The 17072-nt window shown below is 38.1% G+C and overlaps 1 protein-coding gene across 4 annotated transcripts in view; it reads left to right on the plus strand.

Moving 5' to 3' along the window:
* RCAN1 (regulator of calcineurin 1) overlaps window positions 1-8081 on the plus strand; it is an 85346-nt gene extending 77265 nt beyond the window's left edge. For all 4 annotated transcript variants that reach the window (XM_039540814.1, XM_039540790.1, XM_039540794.1 and 1 more), the window contains exons 3-4: window positions 1992-2151; window positions 4742-8081. In XM_039540814.1, the coding sequence (XP_039396748.1) occupies window positions 1992-2151; window positions 4742-4911 (330 nt within the window). In that variant the 3' untranslated portion in view covers window positions 4912-8081. The remainder of the gene's footprint in view (window positions 1-1991; window positions 2152-4741) is intronic.
* The last annotated feature ends 8991 nt before the right edge of the window (window positions 8082-17072 follow it).

Consider the following 17072-nt stretch of genomic DNA (forward strand, 5'->3'; position numbering starts at 1 on the left):
TTGGCCTGCTAAACCCAGGGTTGTGAGTTCAATCCTTGAGGGGGCCACTTAGGGATCTGGGGCAAAAATTGGTCCTGCTATTGAAGGCAGGGGGTGGACTTGATGACCTTTCAAGGTCCCTTCCAGTTCTAGGAGATGGGTATATCTCCAACTATTACCTCCTTCCTCCCCCCACACCATAAAGCAGAGTTCTCCTTCCTGGGTAAGCCCCAGGCAAACTCTGCCCCACCTTAGTTGTGGTGCAGTCATTGAAGAAAAGATCAGGTAGGTCCCTCCAAACTTAGGAGTGTTTGGAGGCTAATGGATATGTTAGGTTTCTGCCTGCTTGTGTATTGTCTCCCCTTTATCCCAAGACAGGCAAACATCTACTACTCAACACTGTGTCATACCAAGAGCTGGTTGCGTAAACAAGGGGAGGAGTATATTTTGTAAAACTTCAAACAACTTTTCTGAATATTTTATTGAATATAAAAACTATTTTCTCTCACTACTTTAATTTTTTTCTACTGAAAGAGGGGAGTGTTCATCTCTTCCTAGCTTCTTCTTTTTCATAATGTTCTGAAATTTTTCATCAATCTGAATCAAAATGAAATACTGTTGCAAAAACTTCCATTTTATTGGAAATACTTTTTCTGTTGAAGAAATTGACACTTTTCAGCCAGCTTTAATTGAAAATCTAGTAACCCCATAACTCCTAATGAGGCACTTAAAGATATCCAGGGTCATTTTTATAGTTTCTTCTGTGTCCAAGCAAGATTATATTGGTGTCAGTAATGTCAAAAAAGGCAAAGTTTTAATTTCAGATTATTAACAAAGATGGTTTTAAAAAACAAAATAACTAAGATTTCACGGGGGAGGGGGGGAGGATATGTCACTGAAAGCATGTCAACTCATTGCCAAATTGTTAGCAACACTTCCTAGATATTCTGCATCACTACAGTGCAGCTATAGAAGATTCTGTGGCTGCTTCAAATATATTTATTCAATGGACTGGAAGGCTTTATTGAATTAAGTCCCAATAACTAGTAAAGTAAAAGCTGTATTATCTGGCCCTGTACCAGCTGGAAAGCTCTATAAACGGGCATTTCTGATCTCGATAGAAAGTCCGGTTTATAGTCTGGTTGGTGCGGGGCTGGCAGGCTTCCTACCTGGCTCCACGTGGCTCCCCAGTAGCGGCGACATGTCTCGGCCATTCCTAGGTAGAGAACGGCCACAAGGCGTTTGGGGTGCAAGAGTAGGGGATGGGATGCGGGAGGGAGTGTGGGCATGGGCTCTGGGAGGGAGTTTGGGTGCAGGATCCAGGGGGGAAGGGGGGCGCTTACCTCAGGAGGCTCTTCCAAGCAGCGACCTGTCCCAGCTACTCCTAGGCGGAGATCCAGGAGACGGCTCTGCGCACTGCCCCTACCCTGCCCACTGGCTCCACAGCTCCCACTGGCTTGGAACCAATGGGAACCCGCACCCAAGCTCCCTTTCTTAACCAGCATTTTTCACTTACTGGCACCCCCCATTATCCCAACACGCCAGATTTTTAAAGTTTTTACTGTACTAATATTGTGTCCCTTGTATTAATTAGTTTAGTTTGAGGTGTTTAATATATACGTTTATATTTTTAAAGATGCTACAGGGATTTGTACTGACAACATAGTTGGCAGCTTGAGTAGTGATAGTTATAGCTTTGGCACCTGGGGACCTTACAGCCTCTGTTTAATTTCCCTCTATTTTGGTCTTTTAGGAGCAAGATTTTTCTCTGATGAAATAACTATATATTAAAACAAAAACAAAACAAAAAGCAGATATGCACATTTCTATGCATGTTTTGTCAGCATGGTGGTTTAAAATTTGTATGTTTGATATGTTATCACACATTGTTACATACTGCCACCTTGAGTGCTTGTTGTAGTGCGATATCTGTTCAAACGTAAAATTCCATGCAAATGACTGATTAATGGAAAATTAAAAGTAATAGTTAATCGTTTGTTTTATTCTTCCAGACTTTGCACATTGGAAGCTCGCGTTTGGCTCCACCGAAACCAGACAAACAGTTTTTGATTTCACCTCCAGCCTCTCCTCCTGTTGGTTGGAAACAAGTAGAAGATGCTACGCCAGTCATTAACTATGACCTTCTCTATGCTATCTCCAAGCTAGGGCCAGGTAAGAAGGATTCTGAGCTTGAAGTTTTAATACTTGTGCTTGAGTAAAAAATGCCTTGGAATACTAGTAATAATTCAAAAATCTCCCCCACCCCCCAAGATATCTGTTCATTATCAATTAAATTACTAACTACAGAAAACACTCACGTTTTTTATGTCAAGGATTGTTTTCAAAAAGATAAAAATTTCCATAGAAATATCCTGGCCAGAACAAAACATTCTTGCTGAGCCATACAGCATTAATTGCATTACAATTTGCTAATCTCATGAAGGTCATGACCTTACATACTGCATACTACTCATTTTTCTAAATGTTTTAATTAGGTCTGACCAGCCAGTAGTTTTAGCAAAGCTACTTACTTTTTTTTATGCCAAGATTTAAAATAAAATTGTAACTGTAACATAAGTTTCCCCAGAAATAAATGAAACTTGTAAAATATTTATATTTCAACTATATAACTACTTCGTTTTCTTAAGCACTGTTGCTGTTGTTCAACCATGTGATAAAAAAATTAATTTACATATCTCTAGCTACTTTCATCAGAGGATTTGCAGATGTTGCACATATTAAGTGTCACACCACTGTGATGTTGTGTTGTATCCATTTGATAGAGGTTTTTTTGAAATCAGAGAGGGTAAGTGACTTATCATACAATGAGTCAGTGGCAGAGGGGAATAGAGGAAGCTCTAAGAGCCTGGCTCCCATTTATCTGCAGAGCTGGCTTCTTTGTTCTGTGGGAGCTCTCATCAGTTCTCTGTAGAACTATTTAGGAAAAACTGTGCAAGGGACACCTTACAGACTATCCAGCTTGGCTTGCTTTTTGGTTCCCTAAAATAGCTGATGTCTCAAGCACCACAATTTGCAACAGCTAAGATACTGAGGTATTAAAAGCACGAGGATAAAACATACCAAATTGAGTGGAACAGAAGAAAGTGACCGGAAGAACACATTTAGAAATATGAGTGCTGGTTTCTTTCCCCTAGCTCCCTCTCCTACAGAAAAGGTATTTGAAAATAATAAATTGTAGAGTTGTTTCTGATGGAGACCGTCAAATGACTAATCAATGGACATAACAAAATTATAACACAACATATCTAAATGTTGTAAAATCCCTTCTAGCCAGTCCTGTTATTACACAGGAATCCCAGGGCAGAATTCAGCCCTTTAGGGTTTGCTAATCAAAACCATATCTAACTTCATTAACTTCTGCCAGTGGAAGCCTTGGAAAAAAAATCATCTTCTGTGGTTTTAAATCTTCATGGTATGGAGATGGACAGTTCTCCTGAATGGTCAGATTTGATCATACTGTTCAAATTTTGCAGATGAGACAAAGCTGGTAGAGTTGCAAACACTTTGGAGGCTAGAGCTAAACTTCAAAGGGATCTTGATAAATTGGAGAACTGGGCTATGGACAACAAATGTAAGGTGCTATACTTTGGGAAGAAAAACCATATGCACAAATACAGAATGAGGGATAACTGGCTTGGAAGCAGCACTGCTGAGATCTGGTAGTTGTGGTGGATCACAACCTTCACATGAGTGAACAATGCGATGTTGCAAAAAAATGCAAATGCAATTTTGGGTTGCAATAACAGAGGCGTAGCATGCAAGTCACAGGAGGTGATAGTACCGCTCTAGTTGGTGCTGGTTAGTCTTTAACTGGAGTTGTGTGTCCAGTGTTGGTCACTGCTGTATAGAAAGGATATAGAGAAACTGGAAAGGATCCAGAGGCAAGTGACAAAGATAATCAAAGGGATAGAATGCAAGCCATATGAGCAAAGGCTGAAGGAACTGGGTATGTTTAGTTTGGAACAGCGAAGATGATGTGAGGACATGACTGCAGTCTTCAAATACTTGAAAGGCTGCCATAAAAAAGATGGAGAAAAGATGTCTCTTTTGCCACAGAGGGCAGGACAAGAAGCAGTGGGTTCAAACTGCAGCATAGAAGATTTAGATTAAATCTCAGGAAATACTTCTGACTGTAAGAACAGTAGGACAATGGAACAAACTACTTAATGAAAGCTCCTTCACTGGAGGGTTTCAAAAGGAGACTGGATAGCCATCTGTCTTGGATGGTTTAGACACAACAAATCCTGCATATTGGCAGGTGGTTAGAGTAGATGACCTTTGTGGTCCCTTCTAAACCTCTGGTTCTGATTCGATGATGCACTAAAAAAGGCTTGATTATCAAAGATGGATGTATAAAATGTGCATGCTGAGAAACCACAACTGCATGCGCAAATGGATATCATTTGTGCACACAAGTGGCTAGCTACAACACATGACTGACGGTGAATACCCATACATTCATATGAACACATGTAGTTGTATGTGCAGTTGTATGTGCAAAGTAGCTGAGCATCAGTCTTTAAAAATGGAGCCTAAAATGTTTGCTGTTGGTTTTGCTACAATCTGTGAAAGTTTTGCTGCCAAAGTTGACCTCCTGGACTGTAGCTTCAGACTGCCTTGTCAGTAGTATACTATTTGCAAGCTCTTATTTAATTTTCTTTAAATTTAGACTATTTGTTCTGTGCTTACTGTGTAGAATGGAGCCTTTTTGACCAGTTTTGCTAATGTTCTAACTTTTCAGGAGAAAAATATGAACTCCATGCTGCAACTGACACTACTCCCAGTGTTGTTGTCCACGTATGTGAGAGTGACCAGGAAAATGAAGTGGAGGAAGAAGAGGAAGGCAAGAAACCTAAACCAAAAATTATTCAGACAAGAAGGCCGGAGTATACACCTACTCATTTAAGCTGAAGTGGTTCTAACTTTCAAGGGTTTCAAGTAGACTTATACAAGAAAAATGCTTACTATGGAAGTGTCGGGTCACAATTTTGGTGGCAGTGGCTGCAGCAGTAGTAGGATTAATTCCAGTGTAATGTTACTCAGAAAAACACCGGAAGTTTCCTCATTGTTTTTAATGCTGCACATTGGTTAATATGTATGGAACCTAAAATCAACTTCCAGATCAAAGTTAGAGTGATCAGAAAAAGGCATTTTGAGAAAGAATTGATCACTGAAGATACCTTCTTTTTAAGGAATCCTAGGCTGCTTCATTATAAAACAGATGGGGAAAGCTTTCTTTGTTCTATCTCACATGATATGCCTCTAATTCATAGGTTAAACATATATGAAGTACATGTGATACTGAGATGGTTTAAAGATTTGGGAATTGTAAACATTTTTCTTATGTTAGGTTGTTTTGTGCATGTGTATTACTGATGTTCAAAAATAACTTTGCATTATTTTCTATATAGTTTCTCACTTCACGCTTTTTGAAATCTGGGAAGTTGTCTTCAATGCTTATCTCTCAGCATCCTGGGTCTCTTACTGTATGTATGTTTTATTGGTACCCAGTTTCCAGTGGACATACAATTCATGTAGCACCTTATTTTGGTGCAATATAATTTGTGTTTTTTAAATTTTAATCTGTTATTAAATGCTTACGTGGGGTTTTGTCTAGCAAAGTTATGGAAAAAATTGTGCAATAGGAAAATTGTTCAAGTAAGTGGATTTTAAATTATTTAAAGTTTAAGTTATATGTTTTTAAGTAATACTGGTTCAATTATTCTGATTTTCTCCTTTAAAAAAACAAAATTCTTAAACATGTAAATAAAGCTAGTACTGTATATTCACAGCAATGTACAGTTTTCAGTGAGAAGTATGGCAATGGAACAAAAACCTGAGCTGTATTACTCTTTACATTAACTTGTACGTTTTAGCTGGTGCAGTTACACATTTTAACAGTGATTCAACACACACAATGTGAAACAGATGACAGATGTGTGGTATATTTGAGAGGGATGGAGTGCCTTTTCCCCATTAATTTATGATGGGATTGTTATACTAGCTGAACTCTGGTATTTTTTCTAATAGCTGTGTCTGTCCAATAAGTATGTATTCTCTTTTGGCTTTGTTTCCAAAACAGGCTGGCATTTAGAAATGCTTAGTACGATGTAATAATGCATGCTTTACCAGTTCAGTTGATGGCTTGCTGTGGGAACAGACAAGCTTTCATTCTGTTTGGTTTGGGTACTGTTTTAAGGACAGTGGTGAATGATGTACAGGCTTTCTGTCATGTTTACATAACAAACAAATACATGCTATACGAGTTCAAGTGTTTCCAAGAATCTGCTTTTAAAATGGAGATTCTAACTTTGAAATATTTTAATACTTTTTAAAAATACACTAATATATTGACAAAATATACTGTTGGGGGAGGACATGTTTCTCTTTTAGAAGGAGGGGTATTTTGGGGGTTCAGACATCTTTAGAAATAAAGACCTTGATCCTCTTTTTGAAGTCAGTGAGAACTTTGCCATTAGCTTCATTAGCAGTAGGACTAGGCTCGGGATGAGCATTGTAGTGTTGTTGCATTAAAATGATATGCATTACTATGTGCCATTTGTAGTTAATGTTGACTTGGAGGCCCAACATAATACACTTTTGGGTAGAAATAGAACAAATATTATAAAGAATACAATACTGTATGTACTGATGAATTTGTACAATCATTCCCACTGATAATACAGTATAGACTCCACACTACTAAAAGCCTACCATTGTGCTGACCAAGCCACACAATGTTATTGTGACCAAAGAGAACAGAAACCTGTTAAACCTCAGTAATAGTCTGAACTTGTAGGGCCTTATTCTGATGGATTAGACTTACAGTACATATGCATACACACAGACTGAAGCTGACTTTTGGTTCCTATCTGTGATAGAGAGAGAGATACGCTCTCTCCGTATATGTTATGCTATTTGATACAAAGTTTGCAGGTGTAGAATGTCACCCAGCATAGCTTTAGGTGAGGCTGTATTTTACTGCTGATTTCATATAGTGTATAAATACAGGAGCACATGAGCTACTTGTGTTACTGAAGTGTAAACATCAGACTGCAATGCACAACATTCTTTGTTCTTTTTAAGTGCAGGGTATAATGACCAAGCTAGAGAAACATCAAAGTACACAAATGTCTCTAGTATAGCTTTCTAACACTGCTGCTAGATTTGATGCAGATGTTTTAAATTTGCCATTCATTTAGCACAAAAATCTTTGGCCCAATTTCTGTAGCATTCTCCTCCACCTCCTCTTCTGCTACCAGCATAGACCCTGGACACTGGGTGCTGTTACTGTTGCCTCTATGGGACTGCCAAGAAGCATCACTTATCTTCAATAGAAAAAAGAATGTAAAACAGACAGTGAAATGATTTTGAATGTTGGTACACATTGAGACATTTCTGCATAATGGAGGTTGAAGGTAGTCATTCAGAATCAGAACTATGAATGATTTGGGCTGGCTGCAGTGTCTGCCACTCCCAACTGTATTTGTGAACATGGATTGCTGGACGGTAACTGTCCTTCTTGCTGTCTGGCCCCAGGTTGTGTATCCTGGCCTATGTCTGTTCTCTTAGCACCAATGTGGTGTATGGATCACGCTGTTTCTGTATGAAAATAACAGCTGTTATGTTAAGACAAACTGGTATTTTATAAGATTGTATAGTATGGGACATTTAAATTAAAATATTTGGATTGTCTATTTATAAATGTCATGGTGGTGTTTATGCATGAAGCAATAGTTAAAGATTTTGGTGTAAAAATGCTTAAACTTCAAGCATCCAAAAATATACTTATGTCAGGATAAGGACTTTATCCCGACTTACTTGGTACGCTCACATCCTTGCCAGCCAAATTTAATTTTATTAATTAACGGGGCAGGGGAATCCAGTTTGATAGTCTTTTACAACATTGTTTAATCTCTTTAAAAACTGATTTATTACATTTTTCATAATGTTGACATTTGAATAGTTTCATTTACTTAGCCAGCAAGCCTAGTCATTACAAAATGTTATGAGGCATTAAAGGTCCACTTCTTAACCCAGGGCAAGAATTTTTATTGTAAAATAAAGATGTGGAGAAAGGAGTTGTTGATGTTAATGTTAGTCAGTTTTTTGCATTACCTTCTGCATAGAAACTCTGATGTATCAGTATCTTACAATTGGCATTATTTATATTTGTGTGTAGCAATGTTCTGCCTCTAATACAGACAAGCATCTCTAGTTGAATTCAATGGAAGCCACTTATACCCATCTGAGGGAATAATTTGGATCTTGATCAGAAAATACAACTCAAATTACAGGATTAATTGGACCAGTCTGCTTTAACTAGCACACCTCCTTAAACTGGTTCACTTTTTAGAAAAAAATAAAATAAATGGAAGCTGCTGTGTTTGGCTAATTCCACTCTGTTTTGCTTATTGTCTCTTTTATAAGAGTCTCTCCCACTGTCATGAAACTCCAGAAAAATGAAAATGATATTCTGCCATTCAAGAAATCACATGCATATAAGAATGGTTACCAATATGTGTTCATTCTAATGAAATTGGTACAGATGGGCTGTGTACGGTGCCTTAAGTGTTAACAAAATACAGCCCTTACTCATAGTCAAGACGAGTCCAAAAATTCATAGGGCAAAAGTTATTTTTAAGCAGGCTGTTATTTCTAGCCATCAAGTACTACTTAACTATTTTGGGTTCTAATTCCTTAGGCAGACATAGTCAAAGAAGCCTGAAGAAGTAAGGTGCCTAACCACCAATGAATTTCTCATGTCCTTTAAAAATCCCAGCTACAGTACTTGCCTGCATAGTTAAACTATATTCTGCATTGTGCTAGAAGCAATGTCTTAGCAAAACAAGTTCTGTTAAACAAATACAAATTTGTTTGTATTCCAATTGCACCTAGGATCCCCAAATAATCAGAATAATAAAATAATGGGTAGAATGTGACTTTATCCATGCAGAACTGAATTTCAAAATACTAGGTTTTTTTGACTTAGGGCTTATGTTCCATCTCCCATTTTCACTACAATCTTGGATTAGCTCCAGTGCTCCAAACTTGGAGATACTTTTAAAATGATTATCACAAACAAATTATGTTTAGTCTAATTCATGTATTGTTTGTAAAAATGCAAGTCACTGACCCATATTAACACTGAAAAAAATTACAGAATGTTGTATATCATGCTAATGGGTAGCAGAGCTAGAAAGAGGTTGTGCATCATCCAGTCTAATCACCTGTATATTGCAGGATATTTTACTTAAAAAAACGAGTCCTGCAATCTCTTTACTCACAGAACTCCCATTGCTTGAACAATGGCTACAGCATTGGGGCCTACTTCATTAACTTGTCCCCTCTAATCAGTATCTAAGTATCTAAAATAATGGAGCCCTACCACCTGTTGGTCTAACTGCCTGGCTGTTATGGTCCCCAGTGCTCATCTCCACTAGCTGGGAGAGAAGCAAAGCAATGAAAGGGGCTCAAGTGCCATGAATGGCCAGGAAGAGTGTGGCGCTGAAGCAGCACACCCTCGCTTGTCACAAAGCAGTGGACACTTTGCCCATCTACTCTTTCAGGCTCAGCAGGCTCTTGGAGTGAGGGGACCCAGGAAGCAGCTATTCTCCATGGAATGCTTTCCCTACAGCTCTTTGGACTTCAGCAGATTGAGGCGCCATGAAGCTTAGGGGAGACTCCCCTGGTCACTTTTTAAGGCCTGAAGCTCCTCTTTTCCCACAAAAGACATGGCTTCAAAACCATGATATTTTGCTGTCCTAGCATTTCCTTTTTGGAGTTTGTATATAGGCAGGGTAGCATGGAGGAGCAAAACATTTTGATATCCAGTGTGACAAAGCTCTGTCCTTGTCTCCATCGGCCCTGCATTTCCTGACAGATTTCGCTAGCCTCAGAGGCTCATTGTGACCCTTCACTTAACCCTTCTCTCTCTAGAGACAAGGGTCACAGTCTAATGAGCCATTTTCATCATAAGCCAGCGAGAGAGGTGAGGAGAAGCTACCCTCCCTTGCACAGTCTCTGTTGTCTCCCGGTCTCAGTGATTAATCAGGGGGGCAACGGGGGAGAGCCCAGGCCCGCTCTCTACTCCGGGCTCCAGCCCAGGGACCCTAATAGTATCAACTATGGTAGCTGACCTTTTAGGAACAGGACACTTACAATTCCCTGGGCTATTTCCCCACAGCAGCCCCCACTTCACCTTTACCTCAGGCCTTCCTTCCTTCCTTGTGCCTGATATGGTGTGTACAGCTCAGTCTCTCCAACAGCGCAACTTCTCACAGCTCCTGACATGCGCACCCACCTGACTAACTGGGAGGCTTTTAACGAGTTTCAGCCAGCCCCTGATTGGCTTCAGGTTCCCAATCAACCTAGCATCCTCCCTTCCCTTGGGAAAGCTTTTAATTGGCCCCAGGTGTCTTAATTGACCTGGAGCAGCTGCCATTTACTTATCCTGGTACCAGGGATTTGTTTAGCCTGGGGCTAATATCTCTATCTCCCACTACTTCTCTATAGCCATCTGGCCTTGTCTCGTCACACTAGTCAAAACTCTTCAGTCCTTGTCTTCATCCCATTGGTTTTTTGTGCTAGCAAATTCTGACCCTGTGAATAATTTTATTCTTTAACTTTTCCTGTTACTTTGAAGTTATTTATCGCTTGCCCTTCTGTTGACCTTCTGTCTTTTTTTTTTTATAAAAAAAAAAAAATGCTTATTTTTTTTTTTTTTTTTTTTTCAGTCTTTCTCTCTGCTATATAGTTGGCTGTTGTTTGTTTTTTTTTTTTTCCCCCCCATGGGGTGGCATGCAGCATGCAGTCTCTAAGGTCACAGGGGTAGCAGGCTACTTACTACACTACTTTTTTTTTTTCCTTTTCACACAACACACACACACTTTTTTTTTTTTTTTTTTTTTTTTTTGTGCGCTTGCTGTTTGTCTACTGCTATTATCACCTTTCTGTCAAACAGGTGACTTTTTTTTTTTGATGTTTTTTTTGATTTCTTTTTTTTTTTTCTTCACTAGCTCACTAACTTACTCTACACTTGTTAGTAATAAACATGATCTTGCTGACACACATCACCACTCTTCTTGTTTCTTATTTGAATTTTTACTTGAATACAACTTTGGACAATACCATCATACACCCTTATATATATTATTATATATTATTATGGTATATTAATGGTATGGGAAGCAACTGTAACTGTCAATATAATGGCTAAATTTTTTAATTTTCAGATTTTTTAGATATGATATATTATTTATCATGGTATATAGTATATTCATATTCATCACTTCTTGTCTACTTGTAAAAGAAATAATTGCTCCCATCCAGACTTTTTTTTTTATTTTTTTTTTAGATTTTTTTTGGTTTTTAGGTGGAAGGGGCTCTCAGCACTGGACTTCATCTCACTGTTCAATTTCCTACTTTTTTTGCTTTTTTTTGCTTTTGTTATTCTTTTGGTGGTAGTCTTGTTAGTTCTATAGGGGTGATTTTTATCCATAGGAAATGAAAATGAGAGGAATACATAAATAATGAATGAAAAAACAAACACACCTTACAAATAAAAATTCAGGTTGTAGAAGTAGGCATTGTTTGTTTGTCACTGTTTGTTTTAAAATAAATTTTTTATAATAATATACTCTTAAACATCTCTCATATAATCCCCAATATAATACAATTATAATTTTTGTCACACAGATGTTATGTTCATTGAAAGAAAAATCACTGCCCAGTCTACCTAAGTCTGAGCTGCTCTAACTTCTCATGTAACTTGGGTAGACCAAACATTTTCACTTATTCTCAGGAGGAGAGGAGTCTTCTCCTTAGGAACCAATTTTTTACTTTTCTTGCCCATTTGTTTTCAACAAGTGGTGCTGTGAAAAGCAAAGTGTGGTGGTGTGAAAGTGGGTGGGTGTTTCCCATGGTGACAGGTCTCACTTACCCTTTCTGCCACCAGGGCAGTTGCTTTTCACCCCTCTGCAAGCAGAGGCTGGTGACAGCAGGTATGTTGGTTAATATGAGCCACAGTATAGACCTACGTAGCTGCAGCAGAAGCCATCATTCCAATTTTATCACAGTCTATGTGCAGTTCCTCAGTTGGGTCTTTAAAGGTCAACTTGGGGAGTAAACCCATAATATCTTACCCATCCTAGTGCTTCCTCTCATGTTTGCCTCATTCACTTGTTCAGCAGCAGGTGTTTTAAGTTGTGCAACCTATGCTCTTCCCTCTTATTGAATCCCTGCTACTAGGAAGAAGAGAGAAGCTGCTGCAGCACATGAGGGAAGGCTGTGAGTTACCATAGCATTTGGTCTACAGTTACTGGGTGATGTACCATGGACTTTCTTCCTGAGACAGGGCTCTCTCTTTCCCTGCTATCTCCCATTGTTCCATTCCCCTCTCCCTCTCCGCTTTTTAGGCCTTTTGGCTCCCAAGAGCTCCAAAAGATGCTAAATAGTTTGGGAAAACCAGGACATCTTCCTAGTTGCTGATTTTTATTTATTTATTTAGTTTTGGTCCTGTGATACATCCCTGGACATGTTCACCCTGTCATCCCTGCTTCCCATCAGACAATTGACAACAAGACATTTCCTTTAGACTACAGGCCTGGAAGCTAACTTGCAGCCCAAGAAAAAGCCTTTCCTAAGGTAAATGAATGTACAGGGAGCCCAAAGCACAGGCGTTAGTTTTATTTGTAATTCCTTGGTAGTCCCCTACTCTGTTCCCTTTTCTTTTTTAAATTCGAGTTCTTAGAAATACCACAGTAGGCAGGGAATCTCTAAATATGAGTGCTTTAGACGAGGCACCCTGGTTGTGGTATTCAGGACCCCTCCACTGGTAATTAAAGCTCTATTCAGAATCTTCATTATTTCTAGGTCTCCTATTGCGGGGCTCTGTTTCATAGCATATTAGACAAGCTTCAGTTTAAGGCGCAGTCAGTGAATGAGGTTCACTGAAACATTATGGAACTTCTGAATATATATTCTGGAACATTTTCCAGTCTAGGTATAGATCTGTCTCACCATAGTATCTGAGATGCCTTCTTTCACTTCTTTCTGACTGATGGAAATCAAACTTCCACCCTTTTAGCCTAGTGCCTGGAGTTTTTTCCATGGTTGGTTCAACATCTTGACCATGCTGCAAAGGAAGGACCTCTACTCTAGGAGTGATTCAGGGAGAGCCCAAGGAGTACCTGATTTGGAGTCACTCAATTTAATGTTTTGTTTTTTTTATTGGCTTTAGAAAATATAGCTACTACACTCTGGAACCTCCGTCTAGTTTTATGTATGCTGTATGCTATGTACTCTGCACTTTTGAACCTCCTCACTCTGTGCCCTTGTTTTGATGGACAAATGGTTGCCTTTTAATGGCCACCACTAAAGCCTGGGGGGAAGGGGGTTGTTCCCATCATCAAATTACCTCTTCTGACTCTAGTGATATTTTGATACTAAGATTATTTTGACAAGTCCCAAGATTTCCTCTGCTAATTCTCTTTAAACTCTTGAGTTCATCTTTCAAGCCCTGACTGAAGTTGAAAAGTATCAGGCAAAAATTAAAATCTATTTAACTATCCATCTGTTGTGTTTAATCGTTTTCCTCACAAGACTCTCAGATCTCCTTAATGTTATTGATTTTTAATTTAAAAAAACGAGCAGAACAGCTATTTTTGGAGATCTTGCCTTTACAATTTTTTCTGGTGATTGTGACTTCTGCATTCACAAGAATAGCTAGATGAAACCTTGAGCTTTCACTGAAGTAAGATTTGGTGTTGGTGAATCTAATGAAAATCAGGGACCCAGCTTGATAGAAATCCTCACCATTTCTAGATGTCTTTTTATCCATGCTTTTTCATTGAAAAAGATTTTTTAAAAAAAACTGTTCCCATGAAAATAAGTATAGCTTGGGGTTTTTATGCTCTGTTTTGTGCAGTAGTGTATAAACTGCAATTTACAGAATTATTTCAGATTTTCACTTTAATCCATATCAGGTTAGATTTTTGAACTGTCTAAATCTTTGAAAAGTTAGAGGTATCCAAACTTGGAACACAGATTTCAAGCCAACTTTTCTATAAAAAGATAGATACCATCACTGTAATAATCTAGTTCATGTGGGCCAAAATAAAATGAGGAAAACTGAGCGGTTTTACAAACAGTTCTTACTGGCTGTCCAGCTCAAGCTCTCTATCTGATATGTCAAACAAAAGCTCCCAACCCATTTTTTGAAAGCAAAATGTAAATGGTTCTGCAACCAACCCAAAGCAATCTAAGGAGACACTGAAAATATTTTCTTTTTCATGCTTCATTTTAAGGAGCTACAGAATCTAATGGCTTTTATTATTGAATGCTTTCTAGCTTTTTCCTAGTTTGACAATGAAAACTGTCTCAAAACATGCTTTTGGGGCCAAAAATGTTTTTAAAGTGCACCCTGATTTTGCATGTTGCTCTGAGCAGACCTCTACATCTGCCTGTGTAGAAAATTTGCAGGATCGGGCCTTAAGTATAACTAAAATAATTTAGTCCCGCTGCCTATAGTTAGAAAGCAATAGTATATGTAGGTGCCCAGTAGGTGGAGCTAAATATCCAGCAATATCAAACTGCTTACCGTTTAGCCAAAATAAAGGCCCAGTCCTGCAAGCTGCTGAGCACCTTTCAACTCACAATAGCAAGACCACTGTAGAGGAGAGAGATGTGGCCATCATAGAGCCTCTGTCCCTTTTGAATATGGCTGGTTAAAATATAAACTGTTTAATGGGATTTTTAGTGAACATTGTGTAATGATAGTCCCTTTTTAGTGATGAAAATTCTAAACTTATAATGTACAAATTGTAATTGCCATCTTAGGTCCCAACCCTGGGAACACTTAAGCCCTCTGTGACTTCATATGTGAAACCATTCTCCTCTGAGTAGTCCCATTGAACAGGATTAGAGCCTAAAGTAATGGACTTTCACTCATAAGTAGAACCAAGATGCAGAAAACTCAGTGGGAGTTAGGTCAGGGAACAGAATTCACATCTTCAATCTGTGGAGGAGCCAGAGGGCTGCAACACAGTCCCTTGGCTACATCTACTCATAGACTAGAGTTTTTGCACAACTGTGCTATTTCTGCAGAGTCTCTTACCATACGGTGCTCAAGTGGTGCAGGACAGACCATCTTGTATAGGCCCTCAACACTTGAACCTCTGTAGTATGAGGTTCTTCTTGTGGGGGTTAATGGGTGACATAAGCAGTACATGAAGGCTACATGGTACATGTGAAAAGCAAGGCATACAAAGATTTGCATGCATTCTATGCTGATACATAGTAGTAACTAATGCATCTACTTTTAAAAAACTCTTTGTATTGCAAAATTTCAGACTACTGTTATTCTAAACCCCAGATTTGAGGGCTATTTCAGAGCACATATAACCCAAAAACTAAGCTGCATATTAAGAAAGGGGGGAATTATATGTTAAAAAAAAAAAACTTAAAGCTAGTTTTATGTTGTTTGTGGTGCAGTAACGTTAGCAATCTAGCCCTGAGCATGATTCAGTATGGTTTCTAATAGTTATGTTGCCTCTGACAAGTAGTATTGTGCATATATATGTGTGTATATATATATACACACACACAAACACACACACACACACACACACACACAAAAGTCATGAAAATCTATATGCCATATAGAGACTTTTTGTGCAAAAATATAGGTTAGATATTCCAGTTCTGGAATTATCACAACTGTTTATAAAAACATGAGTCTGGATGTTAGATTTTTAATCTGCCTTTTAGAACATTTCAGCTGTCTAAAATGATCTTTCTAGCATGGTTAATTCACTTGTAAATGAATGTATAGAAAATTGATAACGAGAAAAAATACTTACATTTTGCAAATTAAGATACCCTGTCCTACATGAACAATTTTTAGATTATTAGAAATGTCTGATATTAATTCATGCCTTTTTAAATAATGACTTGATGTTGCAAGATTAGAAGCAATATGGAATGTAAATATATTAAAAAGTTAGGCTCTGCTTCAGCCAAAAGCATTTCATAATGAGAATGAACAATGGAAGCAACTTCAAAAAAAAATGCAGCATTTAATCTCTAGATACCATTGTGAATTTTGCATCAGTATCCAACGTTGAAGTAAATGGAAGTTTTTCAATGGGTGCTGGCTTGGGCCTGTGATGTATTTAAGCAATTTATTTATTTTATTTAAGGTATTAACACCAATGAGGCTATTCACAGAGGAAAAGTACTACTCAGCATGAGTAAGAGTGCAGCAATCTACCCCTGAGACTGAACTTTTTCTTGATTTGTTAGGAGGCACATTTGATAAAACAACCTATATTATTCTTATGTAGGGCTTGATCCCGCAGGGTGCGGAGCACTTTGGCCTGATCCAGCAAAGCACTTAAGCACTTGCTTAACTTTAACATTTCCCCACTGACTTCAATGTGGTTAAGTGTTTAGCTGTACAGGCAAGAGTGTTCAATACCTTGTAGGATTGAGCCCATACTAAGCTATGATGTCACAATTCATTTGGTTTTTCAGGAATATTATATCAGGAATTATTTGGCAGGTAGGGTACAAGTAGTGTATAACAAGTCCATTATGGACAATGGCTTTGTGTGCCTATCTATTTATGTTCTCTAAGAATTTACATATCCTTCAGGGTATTAGATCTTCTCTGTTACCTACATGTAATTTATTTCTCATGCAAGGATGCATTTGAAAAAAGTTGTTCCTAATCCCTGTATGATAGTGCAGAAATGAACAGCCAATGAATGGTTGCCTTTAAACTAAATGGTTTATGAAAATATTCTTCAGCCAAGTACCTTTAAAAAAACAAAACAAAACTGAGAACCGAAGTCAATTTGCACCTATTGTATGTGTAGTTTCAGGACAAGACCATATATAAAAGGAATAAAATGTTTTGTTGCAAAATGGATTTGTAATATTGAATTGTCATTTTGATATTGAAAAGGTGAGGGCTATTTTAAAAATGTTACAATGTAAAATATTCTGGTTGAAAGAATATAGGCTTTTTTGTGCTGGAGAATGATTGGGGGGAAAACTATTTTCGTAAGTAG

This window comes from Mauremys reevesii, linkage group 1 (assembly GCF_016161935.1).
Source record: "Mauremys reevesii isolate NIE-2019 linkage group 1, ASM1616193v1, whole genome shotgun sequence".
Lineage (NCBI taxonomy): Eukaryota > Metazoa > Chordata > Testudines > Geoemydidae > Mauremys > Mauremys reevesii.